General features: G+C 42.8%; 1 protein-coding gene across 1 annotated transcript in view; it reads right to left on the reverse strand.

Moving 5' to 3' along the window:
- Window positions 1-25,287, reverse strand: part of LOC101110131 (zinc finger protein 845-like) — a 47,290-nt gene extending 22,003 nt beyond the window's left edge. Inside the window, exons 1-3 of the mRNA XM_042231406.1 lie at window positions 25,197-25,287; window positions 23,741-23,846; window positions 23,256-23,325 (exon numbers count right to left, since the gene is read on the reverse strand). Of these exons, the coding sequence (XP_042087340.1) occupies window positions 23,256-23,325; window positions 23,741-23,846; window positions 25,197-25,287 (267 nt within the window). The remainder of the gene's footprint in view (window positions 1-23,255; window positions 23,326-23,740; window positions 23,847-25,196) is intronic.
- Between the last annotated feature and the right edge of the window lie 797 nt (window positions 25,288-26,084).

Here is a 26,084-nt window from a genome sequence, read left to right on the forward strand (position 1 = left end):
GTGCGATATAGGTCCTCATTCCTTATTAACTTTATGCATAGTAGTGAGATGAAGTGAAAGGTATGTTAATCCACATCTCCCAATTTATTCCTTCACCTCTCACGCCCTGATAACCATACGTTGTTTTGTATGTAAGCACCTCTATTCCTGTTTTGTAGAGAAGTTCATTTGTACCCTTTGTTTAGATTCCACAGATAAGTGATACCATATAATATATGTCTTTCTTTTCTGTCTCTTGTTCATAGAAAAGCTGAAGTCTCCCAGACCCCAGTGACACACAAGAGAAAGGCTCAAGCACCTACTGGTTAGAACAAAAGAACCACAGACTCAGCGTCTAATAAGCCCTTCTGCTACTGCTACTAAGTCACTTCAGTCTTGTCTGACTCTGTGCGACCCCAGAGACAGTAGCCCACCAGGCTCCCCCCGTCCCTGGGATTCTCCAGGCAAGAACACTGGAGTGGGTTGCCATTTCCTTCTCCAATGCATGAAAGTGAAAAGTGAAAGGGAAGTCACTCAGTTGTGTCCAACTCTTCGCGACCCCATGGACTACAGCCTACCAGGCTCCTCCATCCATGGGATTTTTTAGGCAAGAGTACTGGAGTGGGTTGCCATTGCCTTCTCCTAAACAGTGGCTAGTTTGACTCAAAGGCTGAGTCAGGAGTTAACCTCCTGGTAATGTCTGTTGAAAAGCTAAAAGCTGAGTCACATAGTTAATTTTAAAGCTTCAAGATCTGTGCATAAAAACAGTCTGTCATAGAAAGAATACCTTCTTAGTGGCAGTTCAAGTCCTCATTAAAGCTACAGGTAGAACTTTAAACCAACTGTCTTGTGTTTCCTGAGTTAGCTTACACAGATGCCTCTTAATAATGCTATTAGCCTTTTCAGCTTCTGAAGATTGGGGTCTCCAGGAACAGTGTAAGTGATATTCTATTCCTAGAATTTTTGACAACTCTTGAGTTATAGCAGCTTTAAAGATGGAGCATTGTTGCTCTGAACTTTAGAGTTTAAGATCCCACTTACATCAGGAGAAGTCAGTACAGTAAAATTTCACCCATTTATAAACTTTTGAGCTTTATGCATTAGCAAAACAATAGTAACAATTACTGCTAAACCATGTGGCCATAGCCTGTTTTTGTTTTTTTTTTTTTCCAGTAACAAACTCTGATCCTGTGGCAAGCTCAAAGTGACAGCCTGCAAGAGAGCAGTTTAAAGAGACTTAAAAGCCTTTTGAGTCTTTAGGGACCAAACCAGCTTGTTGGTTTGGGCCTGCTGAGTCCCAGTTATAAGTTTATATAAAGGACGGATAAGTCCCCATAACCTGGAATCCAAATGTGGCAGTAGCCTGTAATGCCCAGGATCCTCTCAATTGTCTTAAAGTCATAGGGAGAGGATGATCTAAGATAGCTTTAACTCTAGAAAGCATTCTTCAAATCAATGATTGAAACAGATTTGGCTCATCCAGACAGCCCCATTACTGTAGTAGATCAGGAGGAGCAGACCAGGGGCTTTAAGGAGCAGAAAGTTGCCCTGGTGTCCGAAAGAAAATTGACTGATTGGCCCTCCAGGTATTAATACCTGAGGTTCTTCAGGTGTTAATAGGTTGGGAGCTTGTGTGGGGACCCCCAGGCACCTTTGGTCCCAGTTGTCTTGAGAGTCTGACCCCTGGAACCTAAACCTTGGAGGGCACTCTCTTTTCCAGTGTGGTCCCTTGCAGACTGGACATGGAGCTGGGGGCAATTCTGCTTGAGATGCCCTTCCTTCCCACAGTAATAATAAGCTCATCCCCTTTCACCTGGGTCCCTCTGGACATTTTTCTCAGGCTATTTCAGAGCAGGTCTAACAGCCATTGTTGGGGCTTCAATCTTTTGCCTGGTTCTTTTTTCCCTCCTATTTTCCTCCTCGTATTCTCTACCATAATATACTGTCTGAGCCAGTTGCAACAGATTATCTAAAGACTGATTTGGTCCATACCCTGATTTCATAAATTACGGCAGATATCTGGAGCCTACTGAGAAACCTATCTTTAAGATCATTTCCCCATCTGCAATTTCGAGATCAACATCAGTAAATTTGTGGAGAGCCTCCCATTAGTCTATCTAGGAATTTACCAGGACTTTCTCTATCTCCCTGTTCTATGTCTCCCTGTTCTTTCTCTCCCTATTCTATGTCAAACAACTTAGCATTTGTCAGTCTTAGCACACACTCGCTTGAGTCCTTCAAGAATACATCTGAAAAAGTAGCTCTGTTATAGGAACTGCTTGGCTCCTAATAGGAAGGAGGGCTATTTCATGTTCCCTCTTGCCCTTGTTTTATGTTCAAGCCATTCATCTAGAAAAGTAGCATCTTCTCCAAAATTCAAGTTTTCGAGTCAGGAGTTAGCATCTGTCCCAATACATACATTCAATTCAGTTCAGTCACTCAGTCGTGTCCGACTCTTTGCGACCCCATGAATCACAACACGCCAGGCCTCCCTGTCCATCACCAAATCCCGGAGTTCACTCAGACTCACGTCCATTGAGTGAATGATGCCATTCAGTCATCGCATCCTCTGTTGTCCCCTTCTCCTCCTGCCCCCAATCCCTCCTAGCATCAGAGTCTTTTCCAATGAGTCAACTCTTCGCATGAGGTGGCCAAAGTACTGGAGTTTCAGCTTCAGCATCATTCCTTCCAAAGAAATCCCAGGGCTGATCTCCTTCGGAATGGACTAGTTGGATCTCCTTGCAGTGCAAGGGACCCTCAAGAGTCTTCTCCAACACCACAGTTCAAAAGCTTCAATTCTTTGGTGCTCAGCCTTCTTCACACTCCAAGTCTCACATCCATACATGACCACAGGAAAAACCATAGGCTTGACTAGACGGACCTTAGTCAGCAAAGTAATGTCTGTGCTTTTGAATATGCTATCTAGGTTGGTCATAACTTTTCTTCCAAAGAGTAAGCGTCTTTTAATTTCCTGGTTGCAGTCACCATCTGCAGTGATTTTGGAGCCCCCCAAAATAAAGTCTGACACTGTTTCCACTCTTTTCCCATCTATTTCTCATGAAGTGATGGGACCGGATGCCATGATCTTCGTTTTCTGAATGTTGAGCTTCAAGCCAACTTTTTTACCCTCCACTTTCACTTTCATCAAGAGGCTTTTTAGTTCCTCTTCACTTTCTGCGATAAGGGTGGTGTCATCTGCATATCTGAGGTTATTGATATTTCTCCCAGCAATCTTGATTCCAGCTTGTGCTTCTTCCAGCCTAGCATTTCTCATGATGTACTCTACATATAAGTTAAATAAGCAGGGTGACAATATACAGCCTTGATGTATTCCTTTTCCTATTTGGAACCAGTCTGTTGTTCCATATCCAGTTCTAACTGTTGCTTCCTGACCTGCATACAGATTTCTCAAGATGCAGGTTAGGTGGTCTGGTATTCCCATCTCTTTCAGAATTTTCCACAGTTTCTTGTGATCCACACAATCAAAGGCTTTGGCATAGTCGATAAAGCAGAAATAGATGTTTTTCTGGAACTGTCTTGCTTTTTCCGTGATCCAGCGGATGTTGGCAATTTGATCTCTGGTTCCTCTGCCTTTTCTAAAACCAGCTTGAACATCAGGGATTTCATGGTTGACGTATTGCTGAAGCATGGCTCAGAGAATTTTGAGCATTACTTTAGTAGCATGTGAGATGAGTGCAACTGTGTGGTAGTTTGAGCATTCTTTGGCATTGCCTTTCTTTGGGATTGGAATGAAAACTGACCTTTTCCAGTCCTGTGGCCACTGCTTGTAAGGTGAAGGTGAAGTTGCTCAGTCGTGTCTGACTCTTTGCGACCCCGTGGACTATAACCTACTAGGCTTCTCCATCCATGGGATTCTCCAGGCAAGAATACTGGATTGGATTGCCATTTCCTTCTCCAGAGGATCTTCCTGACCCAGGGATCGAACCCAGGTCTCCCGCATTGGAGGCAGATGCTTTAACCTCTGAGCCACCAGGGAAGTGCTGGCCACTGCTGAGTTTTCCAAATTTGCTGGCATATTGAGTGCAGCACTTTCACGTCATCATCTTTCAGGATTTCAAACAGCTCAACTGGAATTCCATCACATCCACTAGCTTTGTTCGTAGTGATGCTTTCTAAGGCCCACTTGACTTCACATTCCAGGATGTCTGGCTCTAGATGAGTGATCACACCATCGTGATTATCTGGGTCATGAAGATCTTTTTTGTAGAGTTCTTATGTGTATTCTTTCCACCTCTTCTTAATATCTTCTGCTTCTGTTAGGTCCAGACCATTTCTGTCCTTTATCGAGCTCATCTTTGCATGAAATGTTGCCTTTGTATCTCTAATTTTCTTGAAGAGATCTCTAGTTTTCCCCATTCTGTTGTTTTCCTCTATTTCTTTGCATTAATCACTGAAGAAGGCTTTCTTATCTCTTCTTGCTATTCTTTGGAACTCTGCATTCAGATGCTTATATCTTTCCTTTTCTCCTATGCTTTTCGCTTCTCTTCTTTTCACAGCTATTTGTAAGGCCTCCTCAGACAGCCATTTTGCTTTTTTGCATTTCTTTTCCGTGGGGATGGTCTTGATCCCTGTCTCCTGTACAATGTCACGAACCTCATTCCATCAGGCACTCTATCTATCAGATCTAGACCCTTAAATCTATTTCTCACTTCTACTGTATAATCATAAGGGATTTGATTTAGGTCATACCTGAATGGTCTAGGGGTTTTCCCTACTTTCTTCAATTTGAGTCTGAATTTGGCAATAAGGAGTTCATGATCTGAGCCACAGTCAGCTCCTAGTCTTGTTTTTGTTGACTGTATAGAGCTTTTCCATCTTTGGCTGCAAAGAATATAATCAATCTGATTTTGGTATTGACCATCTGGTGATGTCCATGTGTAGAGTCTTCTCTTGTGTTGTTGGAAGAGGGTGTTTACTATGACGAGTGCATTTTCTTGGCAAAACTCTATTAGTCTTTGCCCTGCTTCATTCCGCATTCCAAGGCCAAATTTGCCTGTTACTCCAGGTGTTTCTTGACTTCTTACTTTTGCATTCCAGTCCCCTATAATGAAAAGGACATCTTTTTTGGGTGTTAGTTCTAAAAGGCCTTGTAGGTCTTCACAGAACCGTTCAACTTCAGCTTCTTCAGCATTACTGGTGGGGCATAAACTTGGATTACTGTGATATTGAATGGTTTGCCTTGGAAACGAACAGAGATCATTCTGTCGTTATTGAGATTGCATCGAAGTACTGCATTTTGGACTGTTTTGTTGACCATGATGGCTATTCCATTTCTTCTGAGGGAATTCCTGCCCGCAGTAGTAGATATAATAGTCATCTGAGTTAAATTCACCCATTCCAGTCCATTTTAGTTCGCTGATTCTTAGAATGTCGATGTTCACTCTTTCCATCTCCTGTTTGACCACTTCCAATTTGCCTTGATTCATGGACCTGACATTCCAGTTCCTATGCAATATTGCTCTTTACAGCATCAGACCTTGCTTCTATCACCAGTCACATCCACAGCTGGGCATTGTTTTTGCTTTGGCTCCATCCCTTCATTCTTTCGGGAGTTGTTTCTCCACTGATCTCCAGTAGTATATTGGGCACCTACTGACCTGGGGAGTTCCTCTTTCAGTATCCTATGATTTTGCCTTTTCATACTGTTCATGGGGTTCTCAAAGAAAGAATACTGAAGTGGTTTGTCATTCCCTTCTCCAGTGGACCACATTCTGTCAGACCTCTCCACCATAACCCGCCCATCTTGGGTTGCCCAGCGGGCATGGCTTAGTTTCATTGAGTTAGATAAGGCTGTGGTCCTAGTGTGATGAAATTGACTAGTTTTCTGTGAGTATGGTTTCAGTGTGTCTGCCCTCTGATGCCCTCTTGCAACACCTACCATCTTACTTGGGTTTCTCTTACCTTGGACGAGGGGTATCTCCTCACCACCACCCTTCCTGACCTTCAATGTGGGATCGCTCCTCTAGGCCCTCCTGCGCCCGTGCAGCCACCTCTCTTTGTATGTGCAGCCACCTCTCCCAGCCGCCCCTGGCCTCGGGCATGGTGTTGCTCCTCCTGGCTACCGCCTCTGGCCTCGGGCACAAGGGTGGCTCCTCCCGGCCGCCACCCCTGACCTCTGACTTGGGTAGCTCCTCTTGGCCGTTCCTGTGCCATCGCAGCCTGGCACTCTCGGCTGCTGCCCCTGACCTTGGACGTGGGGTAGCTCCTCTCGGCCTCGCTTAGTGCACCGGTAGCAGCCGCCCACGCTTAGTGCGCCAGTCGCATCCGCCACATCTCTCCAAGTAAGCTCATAAAGTAAAGTTAGTCCCTTAAAGTCTTCTGTGTACTTTTTGGATCCTCTCAATAGTCTCTATTGCAACTGATACTATTTGAATTTCTACTGAGACTGAGACAACCCCTCCTGGAAGGGTGTCCCGACTCTCAGCCTGTTCAGTTGGGAGTCCCAGATACAGGAGCAAAGTAGGAGGACAGGAGGGAGATGAAGGTTTTACACCCAAATCTGCACCCTTAGGACACAAGTCAGGAGTGTCTCGCATAAAAATAAAGAGCGACACATATGGCACTTCTGCCCATTTCTCTTGTTTTCCACAGAACCGGTCTAGTAAAACAGTATTGTAATTAAGAGACCCTTCAACAGGCCAGCGTCCCCAGTCTTCCAAAGAATACTGTGGCCATTCAGTATCACAGAAGAAGATCAGGCATGTCTATTGAAACTCTGGGGATCAAACTTATCCCACTTTTTCAAATACATTTTAAATGAGTGTTTATGGAACTGTTAGCTCCCATCTGTGAGACAGAAACAAAGCAGCATTCACAGCCATGGCTCCTTTCCACCAAAGAGTCCCTCCCTGCTCTAGGTGGGGGTGTAGACAGACTCTCCACTGAAGCTTTCCTTCCCTGGTCGGACTTAGTCTGTCCCTTACTGATGCAGGCATCTTACTCGTCCCTCCCAGTTCTACCACCGAGGCGGACTGGAGATTCACCAGGGGTAGACCTGATGGCATCCCAGATTGATTTTCAGTTCCTTACCACCAAGACCTTTCTTTGATTTGCCAGAGTAGTTTCCCAGAATGTTTCCCAAGCTAGGACTACTAGCGAAAGCATCCATTTTACGTGTGTCTGGGCACATTCCTGAGTACAGTCCTGACCGCAGTAGAAGCTGTTGAGTCATAAAGGGATGAACAAGAACCAAGATGTCCCTTCTGAGTGTCACCACACCAGTATATTTGATCGCAAGAGAGGTGGTGGAGGGTTTGCGGGTGAGGAAAAAGTGATTTTTGTCCTCAAGCTACTAGGACCAATCCTTCCAGTTCATTCCCAGATTCCACAAAAGGAATATCTAGGGTGTTGAGACAAAAGCCACCAGAGCCTCCTCTGATCCACTAACAGTTACCACTACACCAAAGGAAGAAGCCCACTGTACTTCCAATCTGTTCAGATCCTGCAATTACTGATCTGCATCCTCAAAAACCTTACGGTCACCAGCAGTGACCACCAGCAGTGCTTCTATCCATATAGTTAGGAGGCACAGCCATGACAAAGACTCATTTTCAGGTCGCTGGCCCCTTAGGCAGGCAGGCAAGAGAGTGACCTCTAGCCTGAGAGACATTCCTGGAGCCAGAGTTCCACCTTGCTCCATACGTGCTTCTAGTAATTTTCGGCTCTTAGCAAGGCTAGGCACTTCCATACTTAGGGATCTAAGTAAAAGTACATAGTAACAGCATGGATCACAAGTCCCTTGAAAGTCTATGATCCGACAGTGGTTCTAATTCCCCATACAATTACAAAATGGGCAAAGAGACCAGGAAAAGACCAAGTAAGGAAAGTTCAGTCCACACGCTTTGCCCATCTCTGGCCTCTCCCCTCCCAGGGATGTTGGGTGTCTCGGCATTGGCAGGTCGGCACAGACCCCCAACAAGGCTTCCCTTTTGGGGGCTGCCTTCAGTCTTATGAGGCACCACAAAACCACAGAGCAGGGCTCATCACTTGCTTCGCGCAGGGTGTGTCATTCATTCACACAAGTACACCGTAGAGTTAGTAAAGTAAGGCAGAAAATGTGTATATTGAGAAGAAGAAAGGCTAGAGCTCTGAGCCTTCTTACCTTGTCCTGAAGATCCCGGACGAGCCTGCAGGATGACAGCTTACTGTGAACGGTGTCGGATTCTTGATCTCTGAAGAAGACTTAGCTTTGAGAACAGGGACCAGGCTTATTCACTCAAGAGCTTTTGTGCAGCAGAGTTTTATTAAAGTATAAACAGGGACAGAGAAAGCCTCTGACATAGACATTGGAAGGGGGTGGAGAGTGTCCCCCTTGATAGTCTTCAGCAAGGAAATTATTTACTCATTCAGTACAGTTCAGTCGCTCAGTTGTGTCCAACTCTTTGCAACTCCATGGACTGCAGAACACCAGGCTTCCTTGTCCATCACCAACTCCTGGAGCTTACCCAAACTCATGTGAACCAAGTCGGTGATGCCATCCAACCAATTCATCCTCTGTCATCCCCTTCTCCTCCCACCTTCAATCTTTCTGACCGTCAGGGTATTCTCCAATGAGTCAGTTATTCTCAACAGATGGCCAAAGTACTGGAGTTTCAGCTTCAGCATCAGTCCTTCCAATGAACATTCAGGACTGATTTCCTTTAGGATGGACTGGTTGGATCTCCTTTCAGTCCAAGGGACTCTCAAGAGGCTTCTCCAACACCACGGTTCAATACCATCAATTCTTTGACACTCAGCTTTCTTTATAGTCCATCTCTCACATCCATACATGACTACTGCAAAAACCATAGCTTTCACTAGACAGACTTTTGTTGGCAAAATAATGTCTCTGCTTTTTAATAAGCTGTCTAGGTTGGTCATAGCTTTTCTTCCAAGGAGCAAGCATCTTTTAATTTCATGGCTGCAGTCACAATCTGCAGTGATTTTGGAGCTCCAAAACATAAAGTCTGTCACTAATTCCATTGTTTCCCCATGTATTTGAGATGAAGTGATGGGACTGGATGCCATGATCTTAGTTTTCTGAATGTTGAGCTTTAAGCCAACTTTTTCACTCTCCTCTTCAACTTTCATCAAGAGACTTTTTAGTTCTTCACTTTTTGCCATAAGGGTGGTGTTATCTGCATATCTGAGGGTATTGATATTTCTCCCAGTAATCTTGATTCCAACTTGTGCTTCATCCAGCCTGGCATTTCACATGATGTACTCTGCGCATACGTTAAATGACCAGGGTGACAATATGCAGCCTTGATGTACTCCTTTCCCAATTTGGAACAGTCTGTTGTTCCATGTCCAGTTCTAACTGTTGCTTCTTGACCTGCATACAGAATTCTCAGGAGGCAGGTCAGGTGGTTTGGTATTCCCATCTCTTGAAGAATTTTCCAGTTTGTTCTGATCCACACAGTCAAAGGCCTTGGCATTGTCAATAAAGCAAAAGTAGATGTTTTTCTGGAACTGTCTTGCTTTTTCCATGATCCAGCAGATGTTGGCAATTTGACTTCTGGTTCCTCTGCCTTTTCTAAATCCAGGTTGAACATATGGAAGTTCATGGTTTACATACGGTTGAAACCTGGCTAGGAGAATTTTGAGCATTACTTTACTAGCATGTGATATGAAATAAATTGTGCGGTAGTTTGAGCATTCTTTGGCATTACCTTTCTTTGGGATTGGAATGAGAACGGATCTTTTCCAGTCCTGTGGCCACTGCTGAGTTTTCCAAATTTGCTGGCATATTGAGTGCAGCATTTTCACAGCATCGTCTTTTAGAACTTGAAATAGCTCAACTGGAATTCCATCACCTCCACTAGCTTTGTTCATAGTGATGCTTCCTAAGGCCCACGTGACTTTACATTCCAGGATGTCTGGCTCTAGGTTAGTGATCACACCATCGTGGTTATCTGGGTCATGAAGATCTTTTTTGTATACTTCTGTGTATTCTTGCCACTTCTTAATATCTTCTGCTTCTGTTAGGTCCATATCATTTCTGTCTTTATTGTGCCCATCCTTGCATGAAAATATTCCTTGGTATCTCTAATTTTCTTGAAAAGATCTCTAGTCTTTCCCATTCCATTGTTTTCCTCTATTTCTTTGCATTGATCACTGAGGATGGCTTCCTTATCTTGTTATTCTTTCAAACTCTGCATTGAAATGGATATATCTTTCCTTTTCTCCTTTGCTTTTTGCTTCTTTTCTTTTAATAGCTGTTTGTAAGGCTTCCTCAGACAACCATTTTGGCTTTTTGCATTTCTTTCTCTTGGGGATGGTCCTGATACCTGCCTCCAGTTCAATGTCACGAATCTCCATCCATAATTCTTCAGGCACTCTATTAGATCTAGTCCCTTAAAACTATTTCTCACTTTAACTGTATAATCTAAGGGATTTTATTTAGGTCATACTTGAAGGCTCTAATGGTTTTCCCTACTTTTTTCAATTTCAGTTTAAATTTGGCAATAAGGAATTCTTAATCTGAGCCACAGTCAGCTTCCGGCCTTGTTTTTGCTGACTGTATAGAGCTTCTCCCTCTTTGGCTGTGCAAGAATATAATCAATCTGATTTTAGTATTGACCATCTGGTGATGTCCATGTCTAGAGTCTTCTCTTGTGTTTTTAGAAGAGGGTGTTTGCTATGACCAGTGTGTTCTCTTGGCAAAACTCTGTTAGCCCTTGCCCTGCTTTATTCTGTACTCCAAGGCCAAATTTGCCTGTTACTCCAGGTGTTTCTTGACTTTGTACTTTTGCATTCCAGTCCCCTATAATGAAAAGGACATCTTTTTTGGGTGTTAATTCTAGAAGGTCTTTTAGGTCTTCATAGAGCTGTTCATCTTCAGCTTCTTCAACATTATTCGTCAGGCCACAGACTTGGATTACTGTGATATTGAAGGGTTGCCTTAGAAACGAACAGAGATCATTATGTCTTTTTTGAGACTGCATCCAAGTACTGCATTTCGGACTCTTTTGTTGACTATGATGGCTACTCCATTTCTTCTAAGGGATTCCTGCCCACAGTAGTAGATATAATGGTCATCTGAGTTAATTTCACCCACCCCAATCTATTTTAGTTCACTGATACCTAAAATATTGATGCTCACTCTTTCCATCTCCCATTTGACCACTTCCAATTTGCCTTGATTCATGGACTCACTGCAGGTTCATTCCTTGATTCATTCCAGGTTTCTGGCAATATTGCTCTTTACAGCCTCGGACTTTACTTTCATCACCAGTCACATCCACAATTTGGTGTTGTGTTTGCTTTGGTTCCATCTCTTCATTCTTTCTGGAGTTAGTTCTCCTGATCTCTAGTTGCATTTGGGTACCTACCTACCTGGGGAGTTTGATTTTCAGTGCCCTATCTTTTGGTCTTTTCATATGGTTCATGGGGTTCTCAAGGCAAGAATACTGAAGTGGTTTGCCATTCCTTTATCCACTGGACCACGTTTTGTCAGAACTCTCCACCATGACTTGTCCATCTTGGGTGGCCCTACACAGGATGGCTCATAGTTTCATTGAGTTAGACAAGGCTGTGGTCCATGTGATCAGATTGGTTAGTTTTCTGTGATTGTGGTTTTCAGTCTGTCTGCCTTCTGATGGAGAAGGATAAGAGGCTTATGGAATATTCCTGATGGGAGACAATGACTGAGGGGGAAACTGGGTGTTTTTAATTAGTTATTACAATAAATCAAAAACCAAGTTTGTGAAAATTTCACCAGACCCACACCCAAAATTTACATTTTATGATAATAGGATTAGAACTTAACAATAGAAAGAGCCTACTAGACCCACTCGCATAATATACATTCTAAGATATCAGGATTAGTCAGAAGGTTTTCAGGAAGAAGAAACAGTCCTCAAGCAGGATACTTTGTTGTTATATAATCCCTAGTACAGAGTTTAAACTGAGTTGTATGATCATCAGTTCCAGGCTTGAAGAAGAAGGAAAAAAAAAAAACCAAACCTCTTTTATGTGACTAAGACTGAGGAAAGCAGAGAGGGGGAAAAAAAAAAAAAAAAGTCCTTTCCTCCTCCTTGAGAATTCCAAACCCCTAGCTCCTCGTTGAGAACCCCAGATCCCTTTCTACTCGTGGACCCCAGAATTCTTATCAACCTGCCTAGGAACTGACTCTCAATAACATGTGGAGAGAAAAAAGAAAGGTAAGGAAAAATTTTTTTCACTCTCCTCTTTCATTTTCATCAAGAGGCTCTTTAGTTCTTCTTCACTTTCTGCCATAAGGGTGGTGTCATCTGCGTATCTGAGGTTATTAATATTTCTCCCAGCAATCTTGATTCCAGCTTGTGCTTCTTCCAGCCCAGCATTTCTCATGATGTACTCTGCATAGAAGTTAAATAAGCAGGGTGACAATATACAACCTTGACGTACTCCTTTTCCTATTTGGAACCAGTCTGCTATTCCATTTCCAGTTCTAACTGTTGCTTCCTGACCTGCATACAGGTTTCTCAGGAGACAGGTCAAGTGGTCTGGTATTCCCATCTCTTTCAGAATTTTCCACAGTTTATTGTGATCCACACAGTCAAAGGCTTTGGCATAGTCAATAAAGCAAAAACAGATGTTTTTCTGGAACTCTCTTGCTTTTTCGATGATCCAATGTTGGTGTTGATGATCCAATGTTCGATGTTGGCAATTTGATCTCTGGTTCCTCTGTCTTTCCTAAAACCAGATTGAATATCTGGAAGTTCACCGTTCACATATTGCTGAGGCCTGGCTTGGAGAATTTTGAGCATTACTTTACTAGCGTGTAAGATGAGTACAATTGTGTGGTAGTTTGAGCATTTTTTGGTATTGCCTTTCTTTGGGATTGGAATGAAAACCGACATTTTGCAGTCCTGTGGCCACTGCTGAGTTTTCCAAATTTGCTGGCATATTGAGTGCAGCACTTTCACAGCATCATTTTTCAGGATTTGAAATAGCTCAGCTGATATTCGGTCACCTTTGTTCATAGTGATGCTTTCTAAGGCCCACTTGACTTCACATTCCAGGATGTCTGGCTCTAGATGAGTGATCACACCATCATGATTATCTGGGTCGTGAAGATCTTTTTTGTAGAGTTCTTCTGTGTATTCTTGCCACCTCTTCTTAATATCTTCTGCTTCTGTTAGGTCCAGACAATTTCTGTCCTTTATCGAGCCCATCTTTACATGAAGTCTTCCCTTGGTATCTCTAATTTTCTCGAAGAGATCTCTAGTCTTTCCCATTATATTGTTTTCCTCTATTTCTTTGCATTGATCTCTGAGGAAGGCTTTCTTATCTCTCCTTGCTATTTTTTGGAACTCTGCATTCAGATGCTTATATCTTTCCTTTTCTCCTTTGCTTTTCACTTCTCTTCTTTTCACAGCTATTTGTAAGGCCTCCTCAGACAGCCATTTTGCTTTTTGCATTTTTTTTCCTTGGGTATGGTCTTGATTCCTGTCTCCTGTACAATGTCATGAACCTCCATCCATAGTTCATCAGGTACTCTGTCTATCAGATCTAGTCCCTTAAATCTATTTCTCACTTCCATTGTATAGTCATAAGGGATTTGATTTAGGTCATACCTGAATGGTGTCTAGTGGTTTCCCCACTTTCTTCAATTTAAGTCTGAATTTGGCAATAAGGAGTTCATGATCTGAGCCACAGTCAGCTCCTAGTCTTGTTTTTGCTGACTGTATAGAGATTCTCCACCTTTGGCTGCAAAGAATATAATCAATCTGATTTTGGTGTTGACCATCTGCTGATGTCCATGTGTAGTCTTCTCTTGTGTTATTGGAAGAGGGTGCTTGCTATGACCATTCAGAAATCTAAGACCATTGCATCTGGTCCCACCACTTTATGGCAAATAGATGGGGGAAGCAGTGGAAACAGTAGCTGACTTTATTTTGGGGGCTCCCAAATCATAGCAGATGGTGACTGCAGCCATGAAATTAAAAGACGCCTACTACTTGGAAGAAAAGTTATAACCAACCTAGACAGCATATTAAAAAGCAAAGACATTACTTTGTCAACAAATGTCCATCTGGTCAAGGCTATTGTTTTTGCAGTTGTCATGTATGGATGTGAGATTTGGACTATAAAGAAAGCTGAGCGCTGATGAATTGATGCTTTTGAACTGTGGTGTTGGAGAAGACTCTTGAGAGTCCTCTGGACTGCAAGGAGACCCAACCAGTCCATCCTAAAGGAAATCAGTCCTGGGTGCTCATTGGAAGGACTGATGTTGAAGCTGAAACTCCCAATACTTTGGGCACCTGATGCGAAGATCTGACTCATTTGAGAAGACCCTGATGGTGGAAAAGATTGAGGGCAGGAGGAAAAGGGGACGACAGGATGAGATGGTTGAATGGCATCACCAACTCAATGGACATGGGTTTGGGTAGTCTCCGGCAGTTGGTGATGGACAGGGAGGCCTGATGTGCTGCAGTTCATGGGATCACAAAGAGTTGGACACGATTGAGTGACTGAACTGAACTGAACTGAACTGAAGGAAAAACTATTGAAAAAAAATAATAGAGTGGTATGATTTGAGAGAATAACACTGGAACATGTATATTACCATATGTAAAATAGCCAGAGGGAGTTTGATTATGACAAAGGGCACTGAGAGCCACTGGTCTGTGAAGACTTGAAGGGATAGGGTGGGGAGGGAGATGGATTCAGAAGTAAGGGAACATATGTATGCTTATGGCTGATTCATGTTCTTGTACAGCAAAACCATCACAAAATTTTGAAAAAAAAAATTATTACAACTGACAATGAACCAAGGAACATATTATTTGTTTCTATAATGTGACATCAACACTGTAGTATCCTCTGGAAAACTAGACTTCTATTTAGTATTTATTATTTAATAAACATTTCCAAACATATCATGTTCATTCAGTTCAGTTCAGTCACTTAATCCTCTCTGACTTTCTGCGACCCCATGGACTGCAGAACACCAGGCTTCTCTGTCCATCATCAACGCCCAGAGCTTATTCAAACTCATGTGCGTAGAGTCGGTAATGCCATCCGATCTCTGTCGTCCCCTTCTCCTGCCTTCAATCGTTCTCAGCATCAGGATCTTTTCAAATGAGTCAGTTCTTTGCATCAAGTGGCCAAACCATTGGAGTTTCAGCTTCAGCATCAGTCCTTCCAATGAACATTCAGGACTGATTTCCTTTAGAATAGACTGGTTGGATCTGCTTACAGTCCAAGGGACGTTCAAGAGTCTTTTCCAACACCACAGTTCAAAAGTATCATTTCTTTGGCGCTCAGCTTTCTTTATAGTCCAACTCTCACATCCATACATGACCACTGGAAAAACCATAGCTTTGACTAGACTGACTGTTGTTGGAAAATTAATGTCTTTGCTGCTTAATATGCTGTCTAGTTTGGTCATAACTTTTGTTCAAAGGAGCAAGCATCTTTCAATTTCATGGCTGCAATCACCGAATGTAGTGATTCTGGAACCGCCAAAAATAAAGTCTGTCACTGATTCCATTGTTTCCCCTTCTATTTGCCATGAAGTGATGGAACCAGATGCCATGATCTTAGTTTTCTGAATGTTGAGTTTTAAGCCAACTTTTTCATTCTCCTCTTTCACTTTCATCAAGAATCTCTTTAGTTCTTCTTCGCTTTCTGTCATAAGGGTGGTGTCATCTGCATATCTGAGATTGTTGATATTTCTCCCAGTAATCTTGATTCCAACTTGTGCTTCATCCAGCCTGACGTTTTGCATGATGTATCTGCATATACATTAAACAAGCAGGATGACAATATGCAGCCTTGATATACTTCTTTCCCGATTTGGAACCAGTCTGTTGTTCCATGTCCAGTTCTAACTGTTGCTTCTTAACCTGCATACAGAATTCTCAGGAGGCAGGTCAGGTGGTTTGGTATTCCCATCTCTTGAAGAATTTTCCAGTTTGTTCTGATCCACACAGTCAAAGGCTTTGGCATTGTCAATAAAGCAAAAGTAGATGTTTTTCTGGAACTATCTTGCTTTTTCCATGATCCAACAGATGGTGGCAATTTGATCTCTGGTTCCTCTGCCTTTGCTAAATCCAGCTTGAACATCTGGAAGTTCACACACTGTTGAAGCCTGACTTCGAGAATTTTGAGCATTTCTTTTCTAGTGTGTGAGATGAGAGAAATTTTGCTGTATTTTGAGCATTCTTTGGTATTGCCTTTCTTTGGGGTTGGAATGAAAACTTACCTTTTCCAGTCCTGTGGCCACTGCTGAGTTTCCCAAATTTCCTGGCATATTGAGTGCAACACTATAACAGCATAGTCTTTTTTCAAATATAAATTTATTTATTTTAATTGGAGGCTAATTACAATTTTGTATTGGTTTTGCCATACATCAACATGAATCCACCATGGGTGTACAGGTGTTCCCCATCTTGAACCCCCCTCCCATCTCCTTCCCCATACCATCCCTCTGGGTCATCCCAGTACACCAGACCCGAGCATCCAGTATCATGCATCAAACCTGGACTGGCGATCTGTTTCACATATGATGTTATACATGTTTCAATGCCATTCTCCCAAATCATCCCACCCTCGCCCTCTCCCACAGAGTTAACAGCATCATCTTTTAGAATTTGAAACAGTTCAACCGGAATGCCATCACATCTGCTAGCTTTGTTCGTAATGATGCTTCCTAAGGCCCACTTGACTTTGCATTCCAGATGTCTGGCTGTAGGTGAGTGATCACACCATCGTGGTTTTATGGGTCATGAAGATCTTTTTTTGTACAGATATATAATGTTTATTAGGCTACTGTAAAAATGACTTAGGCAATACATAGTAAATAGTAATTTATCTATTTAGTAAGATAGATAAACAGTAAGCCACTACCATCTTCAACAACAGTATGACCAATGGAACATATGTGTACCATAAGGGAATGTTATAGATTCATAGTATGAGCAAACATTCAGTGTTTTCTTACACAGTCTCACTGTGGTTTTTCCATGTTTGACTCCTGACTCCTTTAGACTTCAAAAACAACCACCACTTCCTGTGCTGCCTCTCTGGGCAGGCTGAGACAAAAGACTAAGGCCCCCTTCCTTTGATACCAACTAGTAGCTCACCAGAGTAGGAACCCTCCCCTCCTTGCCATCCGGTAATCATCTTAGCACTCTGAGAATGTCACCATTCCTCATTAGTCAAGTTTTTTTTTTTTTCCCCAACAGCTTGGAAGTCTACTGTGCTCCCACTGGAAATCTTCAGCAGTTAACAAACCTTCTCATAACATTTTAGCATATGCCTTCATCTGTCTCAATATCCAAACCAAACTTTGGATTTGGTTTCATTTTGTTCTTTTGGTGACTGTAAAGTAACAAGAGCCAACATGTTGGGGACTGAATATATGAAATTTCTAGCTGATCAAGCAAAAAGAATTCTCATCATACAGTGTGGATTCTAAACTATTTCTGGGAATTCCCTGGTGGCTCAGTGGTAAGGAATCCACCTGCCAAGAAGGAGGCATGGGAGAGATCCCTGGTCTGGGAAATTCCTACATGCTGTGGAATTATCCCATGAGCCACAACTATTTGACCAATAATAAATGAATAATAAAAACTACATCATTTATTTCAGAATGCCCCAAGTTCAAAAAGAGATATCACTTAAATGTATTCAGGGTTATGGGAAAATGATACAAATTTTATTAGAGCACAAGACTTAAGCTACATTCTTAACAAAACAGAGGCACAACATAAATGGCAGCAGTTAATGACAAAGCAGATACACACTCGTACGTTTCTGTTTCTTTTGACTCAATTAAAAAAAAAAAAACAAACTGCTCTATTCAAGTTCCAAGAATCAGTTCAGTTCAGTTCAGTTCAGTTGCTCAGTCATGTCCAACTCTTTGCGACCCCATGAATTGCAGCACGCCAGGCTTTCCTGTCCATCACCAACTCCCAGAGTTCACTCAAACTCATGTCCATCGAGTTGGTGATGCCATCCAGCCATCTCATCCTCTGTCGTCCCCTTCTCCTCCTGCCCCCAATCCCTCCCAGCATCAGAGTCTTTTCCAATGAGTCAACTCTTTGCATGAGGTGGCCAAAGTACTGGAGTTTCAGCTTTAGCATCAGTCCTTCCAATGAACACCCAGGACTGATCTCCTTTAGAATGGACTGGTTGGATCTCCTTGCAGTCCAAGGGACTCTCAGGAGTCTTCTCCAACACCACAGTTCAAAAGCATCAATTCTTCAGCACTCAGCTTTCTTCACAGTCCAACTCTCACATCCATACATGACCACAGGAAAAACCATAGCCTTAACTAGATGGACCTTTGTTGGCAAAGTAACGTCTCTGCTTTTTAATATGCTGTCTAGGTTGGTCATAGACATAGCTTTTCTTCCAAGGAGCAAGTGTCTTTTAATTTCATTTGTGCGTTCATCATAAGCAGTGATTTTGGAGACCTCAAAAATAAAGTCTGACACTGTTTCCACTGTTTCCCCATCTATTTCCCATGAACTGATGGGACCAGATGCCATGATCTTAGTTTTCTGAATGTTGAGCTTTCAGCCAACTTTTTCACTCTCCTCTTTCACTTACATCAAGAGGCTTTTTAGTTCCTCTTCACTTTCTGCCATATGGGTGGTGTCATCTGCATATCTGAGGTTATTGATATTTCTCCCGGCAATCTTGATTTCAAGAATAAGTTTCCATTAATCATTTATATGCAAGAGCAATTGCCAGTCAAGGGAGAAAATGACCAACATTTCCCTGGTACAGTTTCTCCCATGTAATCAGTCTCCACTAAGCTGTCAACTCTCCTCCCATGAAAAGCCGAACTCCCTTAATGTACAGTTTGCTCTTTACATGGTCAGATGGTACAGCACTCAGTCCTATAACCACAGTGGCCAGTGTACAGAAGGGCATCCTGAACATAATGAGCATGCTGAGTCATGTCATGGTTTGACATGGTTCCCTGTCCCTTACTGATCCTAATTCACACTCCATTGTGTTTGATATTTTAGTGTCCCTGTTTACCCATGAAAGATGGATATTAATGATCCACATCTAATGAAGTCTGTCCCTCATTTTGCTGATTTCTTTGCAGAAACCATCATGAAATTCTCTAAGTTTTCAAACCTGTGGAAATGGCATAAAAAATAATGGTGCCTTCTCAAGAAAACTCAAGTAGTTAAATACATACTAAAGATTAGGGGTCATTTCCACTGATCGTGAAATTTCAACATACTTAACATAATTATACTGCCAGAACACAGTAGGTTAATTGTTGGGAAATTAAAGATTTATTTATTCCTAAAATGAATCGTCTCACGTGATCTATTGTAAAGACTGTCCCCAAATTTTATGAAAGTCATTACAATTCTAAGGATTCTCCCCAATATGAATCTTGAGTGGAATCTTGAGGAAAGACGTTTTCTTAAATGTATTTCCAAATTCAGTGTATCTGTAGTTTCTGACCTGCATAAATCACCTCATTATGCCCAAAGCGTGAATATCTCACGAAAAAATTCATTACCTGTGTAAGCTTACTCTCCATATAAAACCTCTCATGTTTCCATCGTTTTGATCTTTGTGTTAAAGCTTTAGCGTGCACATTACTTCTGTGTGGTTTCTCTGAAAGACATCTATTCTGAAGTCTAGTGCACTCTGAAGCCTGCAGAAAGCCCTTCCCCATCCAATTCCAAGACTCCTCTTTACAATGGAGTCTTGTTGTCTAATACTTCAACTCAAGCTGAAACTTTCTCCACCTCCATTGCATTTGGTTTTTTTGTTTTGTTTTGTTTTGTTTTTTTGTTTGTTTGGTTTTTTTTCTCCATTGCATTTGTAAAGCATTGTTCCAGAATCTTTTCCAACTTTGATGTTTGGGTAAAATTCTTTCCACAAATATTGTATTAGTGTGGTTTATCTCCAGGATATATATTCTTAGATGCCTAAAGAGTGAGCAGTAATTGTGACAACTGCCATAATAGTTGCATTTCTAAGTATAAAGTATTTGGTGAACACTGAGATACAGGGGGTACCTAAAAGCCTTGCCACATATTCTACACTGGTAAGGTTCTCTCTACTATGGATGATCTGATGGATGATGAGATGTAATCCCAAGTAAAGGTTTTACACACTCATGTCACTTGTAAGCTGTCTCTCCAAAATGACTTCTTTACTGAAGCCTGACTTCAGATTGTTGCCTAAAAACCCCGACACACTTATTACACTGATACAATTTTTATCCAGTGTGAGTATTTTCAAGAAGCCTAAGGTGTAAAGAAGAAGCCTGGCCACATTGATTACATTTGAAAGGTCTCTGGAGTATGGGTCGCCTGATGTCTTTTTAGGCCTGAACACTACCTGAAGGATCTGCCACACTCATATTTTTAAGGTTTCTCTGCATTATTAATTCTCTGATGGTGGGAATGATTAGCCCGTTACTGAAATCCTGGCCACACACATTATATGATTTCCTCCACTGGAGTGATTGACTGTGCTCTGAATGTATGGATTCTCACCAGTATGTATTTTCTCATGTTTTGTAAAAAACTGAATGCCTTCCGAAAGTCTTACTACATGCATTACAAGGGTAAGATTTCAATTCAGAATTACCTGAGGATTAGTTAGGTCTGAATACAGAATCAAAGCTTTGCCACATCTACCACAGTTTTCCTCCAGTTTGACTTTTCTGAAGGCCAAAAGCTTCATATACCTTGCTGCATTCACTACATTTGTAAGTTTTCACTGCAGTATTGATTTTCAGATAATCTGCAAAGTCATTCCTTATGACTACAGGCTTTATCATATAAATTCCATTTGTGTGGTTTTGTTTCAGAAACCAGTACTCAAGAAACCAAGCACCACATTCAGAGAGTTGGAGAACTCAAGTTTATTATGTCGGCAGGCCCAGAGGTTGTAACACCCTAAGCTCTGAGCCCTGAACAAAGGGGTTAGAGTTTTTCCACAAGGACAGGCATGATTAAGTAGGTTTGCAGGGACTAGGGCAATTGCAAAGAGCAGGACAAGGGTGAGAGAGATAAGCTCCAGTTCCTAGAACTGTGAGTCCCCAGTTTCTGAGACCTACATGATGTAGACTTTGCAAGGAGCAAGCTGAGTTACAAAGGCAGGAGGAGAAAGAGGTAAAACTTTAACTTTTCCTCTTCATTGCCTGCCGGGAGCCACCACAGGAGACCCCACCCATGACAAGGTCATGTGGAAGAGAGCTGTTAAGCAAGGCTTCAGAACTCAACGGGCTCCCTAGGCTTTCTCGAGCATCTACCCCCAAACCAGAATCTGTCTGTCTTACTATTTCATGACTTTCACCAACTCCTCTGACATTAACAGGGGGCTAACCTTGATCACCTTTCTCTGGAGAAAATTAACGTAGGGCTATAGCTAATAAGTCTCCTGGACATGAGAAGAATATTTCAAATCAAACCCCCTCTGTTAGCATTTTAGCTTGCTTGGCAGTTATATCCAGACTCTTGCAGCTACACATGTGATTATTTACAGCCTCCCAACTGTGAGAGGCACAGAAAGCCTAAAACATAGAGCCTTTCAAAGAGTTAAAAGTTATTAGAGTAGTGCTAATGTAAGATTTCATTATTTGGCCAATGCTTGTTGCTAAGTTCCCATATCTTTTATCCACTGTGCACCTGGGATTGCATTAGTTAACATAGTTGGAAAGTAAGAAAAACAAGTGTAGCCTTGAAATTAACCACATCAGACTTTTGAGTTAATTGGTTCTTTCTTGTAACTCACTGCACCTTTACTCCATGAGAAATGTAACTTGTTTAATACTTTTTGAGGCTGACATAGATTAGAAATATAAGAAAAAAACATTTCGGGGGAAAATAAGTTTTCTGGTTGAAAAGCCTTTATCAAAAGAGGGTCATAAAATGTTCACAGGCCTCCAAGGCCAGAAGATAATGTACACAATATTGTTTATGGGAAAGGTTTGCAGAAAAATCCTGGTTTCAATAAAGACAAAACAGATATAATGTTTCGGCTGACTCTGTATGACTTTGCATCTTTCATTTCCCTCTATGTACAAGTAAAGGTATAAAAGACCCTTTTAAAAATAAAAACAATGGGCCTCACTTGAAGAAGCTTGGTCACCCCGTGTTTTTCTTTTTCCTCTTTTTTTCTCTCTTACTTTCTTTTTCAGGCTTGGAGCATAGAGGCTCCCTGCGTTCACTTATTTGCCCGGGTTACTAAGACCTGAACGGGAAGACGTTCTGCGTCTTCACTCCCTCAGGAGACCGGGAAGGCACCTGTGGCCTCCGTGAACAGGGCAAACTTCTTGTCTCAAAGTTTTATTGGCTTTCTATGTAAATCAGCCTCTTTCTCTCCTCTATTTTCTCATCTATAATACTCTTTCCTTATCTCTCTCTAAATCATCCGCCGACGCGGTTTTTCCTTCAGGTTCCCCTGGATCCTGCGGGGGCTGGACCCCGGCAATTGCCCCTTCTTGATGCTTCTATCGCTCTTTGTACAAAGCATCATCTCATGTTTTGTAGGACATTCAGAGCTCTCCATTGTTTAGGGGGGCTATATTGAGCTATTGCTATTTGTAACTTTATGGATTCTTTCCAAGAGGCTATGAACTGTGTAATTTCATTGAGAATAAAAGGGCCAAACAAGAGCGCCACAAAGAACATGAAGAGAGGACTCGTTAAAGGGAGAAGCCACGATGCCCAGCTCCATATATTGTTCCAGTTAGCCTAGGAATTCGCTAGTTCCTGTCTCCTTTTTATGATTCATTCCCTTAGTTGTAGGGCTATGTCCCTGACTATTCCTGATTGGTTTACATAAAAGCAGCATTCTTCATTCAAGAAGAGGCAGAGTCCTCCCTGTTCAGCTGTCAGTAGCTCAAGCCCTCTCCTATTCTGTAAAACCACCTCAGCCAGGCAATCTAGTTGGTCTTGTAAAGCCACTAAAGATGTGGCTGCTCTCTCAATGTCTTCTGTGAAGTCCTTGGACAGTGTATGGTAGAAGGTGGTTGATGAAGCAATTCTTCCTATTCCCATACCTATCCCAGTCATAATTTCCAAACCAACTAGTAGGGGTATAAACTGGATGGCTCTTTTTGACTACAGATCTGCTGTCAGAGGTACGATGAGAGTCTGGTTGTTAGGGACAATATTCATCTGGGGAGTGAGGAAAGCTAAGGTGCAGATACCCATCCAGTTGATTGGTAGACATAAGCATCTGTCCCACAAACAAAGAAAAGGCCTTGATGGGGGCGGCACCATACTGTGTTTGTGGGAGGACGAGTTGGCCACTCATCCATGATTACATTGGTCCCTGGCTAAACTGCCTACAGGTTCAATTCCTCCATCATTTGTAAAGCATTCTGGAACTTTTTGAGTTTCATTGCCCTTAATGATAACCCTGTATGCAAGACAGCAAAAGAGACACAGATGTATAGAACAGTCTTTTGGACTCTGTGGAAGAGGGCGAGGGTGGGATGATTTGGGACAATGGCATTGAAACATGTATAATATCATATATGAAATGAATCGCCAGTCCAGGTTCAATGCATGATTCAGGATGCTTGGGGCTGGTGCACTGGGATGACCCAGAGGGATGGTACAGGGAGGGAGGTGGGTGGGGGGTTCGGGATGAGGAACACATGTACACCTGTGGCGGATTCATGTTGATGTATGGCAAAACCAATACAATATTGTAAAGTAATTAGCTTCCAATTAAAATAAACATAAAAAAAAAGACTGGCCCTTGTAAGGGTGGATCTATAGGAGTTCCCATGGCTGTTGCAATATTTAATGGTACTGGTATAGCTAAATACCGTGGAGCTCCTAAGGACAAGCAAAGCCAGCAATCCCCGGCCAGCTGGGGGTTGGTGTCATTAAGAAGGTGATGAATTGCGTTGAGAACTTGGTACAGACAAGGGCCTAAGGGGGAGTTAACTCTGTAACCTGCGTCATACTGCCAATAGGCAGAGGCTGACTTTTAGGGCAAAGTTGGTCCGTGATTTCATTTGTCTGCATTATTGTCCCTGTCCAGTAGGTTTTTCCATTTATTTGGCAGACAGACAGCTGTTCTGTGTTGTAACATCTGCTTGGCATTTGGGGGTAGATGGAGGTGCAGGGGCATGGTGGCGATGCCATGGTGTCAGAATACCACCCAGGGTTTGGATCCTCTAGTGGGGGAAATGTAGCAGCAGCGGGGAGCATAACTTGAAAACATTTTTGGCACCAGGGCCCTGGATATACATTGCACGGTTATGAAGGCAGTAGGTGATCAGCCTATGGGATTGGCTATCTATACATTGTTTTAGCTGATGGTTAAGTAAGCGATTTTCCAAGGGTTGACTGTAATGTTGACAGGTGCATGATGGATAAGGAACGGCTGTTCCAGCAAGGGACATCAAAAGGCTGCAAAGCAGCCTGCATATAACAGATAACTGAACACTAGCAAAATGTTTTCTCCGCATCTTTGGGTTGTCACGGCTATAGCAACTGAACCTATTGTGAAGGGGGGGGGGTCAGTTATACCGTGGAGCAATTTAGTTAGTAGGGAGAATTGATCATAAGAGACATCTAATAAGAATGAGGCTTCCCACTACGATGAGCGCTAACTGCAGCTTCTGACCCAAATCCCAGTCCTGGGCTGTGACTGAAGCCAGTCCTGTAGCAAAGAGCACAGCAATAATACCAATCAGATATAGAGGCCAGGGTTGACAATAAATATCCATTGATATTTTGATAGTCAGATCCTTAAGCTTCTGCTGTGTGTTGACCAAACAGCTGCTGGAGTGTGGCTGGAGCAAGGCTGAAGAAGTCTCAAGCTTCTGCCTTGCATGGACTAGTCAGCTTCTGGAGTGACTAGAGCAGGGCTCAGTGTCTTTCGTAGGTGAGGGCCATTGTTTTTGGAACCAGACCTTGAGGGGATTTTCAGGGTTCCGAACTGTTTTCCAGGTGTCCTCATTACAGGAAGCCGCTGTCTTCTTGACTCTGGTGTGGTGGATCCAAGGGATGATGCCTGTAACTTTAACAGCAGTAGGGGTTGCCAGGACAACCGTGTGAGAGCCTGTCCCAACTTGCTGACATGGTTGTTTTTTCCAATCTTTAACCCATACCTCATCTCCTGGGTGATTGGGATGAACCCAGTTGCCCCAAGGAACAGGTGTCCTTTCTAAGGTTTCTCAGGCAATATGGTGCAAGACTTTTGCCAGGATCTGGAGGTGTCGGGACATCTCCAGGTCAGCTAGTTGTTGGGGGTTTCCCTTGAGTTTTCCTAACCCTGGGGGTTTTCTCCATATAAGATCTCAAAGGGAGGATAGCCTGAGGACTCAGGGTGCATGGGGCTTTGAGTAAGGCTGGGGGGTAACATGTTGATCCAAGATAACTGGTCTCCTGACAGAGTTTAGATAAGGTAGTCCTGAGGGTACAGTTCATGCGTTCAACTTTCCCTGAGCTCTGTGGCCTGTAAGCAGTGTGAAGCTTCCACTTGATTCCCAGTGTCCTGGATAGAGTTTGGATTATCTGAGATACAAAAGCTGGCCCATTGTCAGACCCTATGGAGAGAGGCAGCCCATATCTCGGGATCATGTCTCTTCACAGGGCCTTGGCCACTTCTCGTGCCTGTTCAGTGCACGTGGGGGTGGCTTCAGCCCATCCCGTGTAGTAGACTACCACAAGGAAGTACTTATGGCCCCTATAGGGCTTGACTTCAGTAAAGTCCACTTCTAGATCTTCAAAGGGCAGTGTCCCAACAGTCAGCACCCCTGGGTTGGGTCTTGGTTGTTGCCTGGCATTGTTTTGCATACAAGTCATACATCTAGCACTGATCTAGGCACATAGGGTTGGGAGCTTAGAAAAGAAATGGTAGTGGCTCAGTAAGCTCTCCAGTGCAGTTTTCCCTAAACGAGTTTTCTCATGATGTTGTTTTTCCAGCTGGATTTCTGCATTGCTGGAGACAAAGAGTCTTTGGTCTGGGAGCTTCCAGCAGCCCTCCTTTTCTTTTATTCCTCCCTCATTTAGAGCCCATAGATCTTTTTCCTTGGTATATCTCGGGGATGGAGGCAATTCTGTTGCCAAGAGGGACTTAAAGATTGACTCGGGGCCCACTGTGGGGCTCGGATGGGTTGCTGCCTCCTTGGCTGCCTGGTCGCCAACCGATTCCCATTG

This window comes from Ovis aries, chromosome 14 (assembly GCF_016772045.2).
Source record: "Ovis aries strain OAR_USU_Benz2616 breed Rambouillet chromosome 14, ARS-UI_Ramb_v3.0, whole genome shotgun sequence".
NCBI classification, from domain to species: Eukaryota; Metazoa; Chordata; class Mammalia; order Artiodactyla; family Bovidae; genus Ovis; species Ovis aries.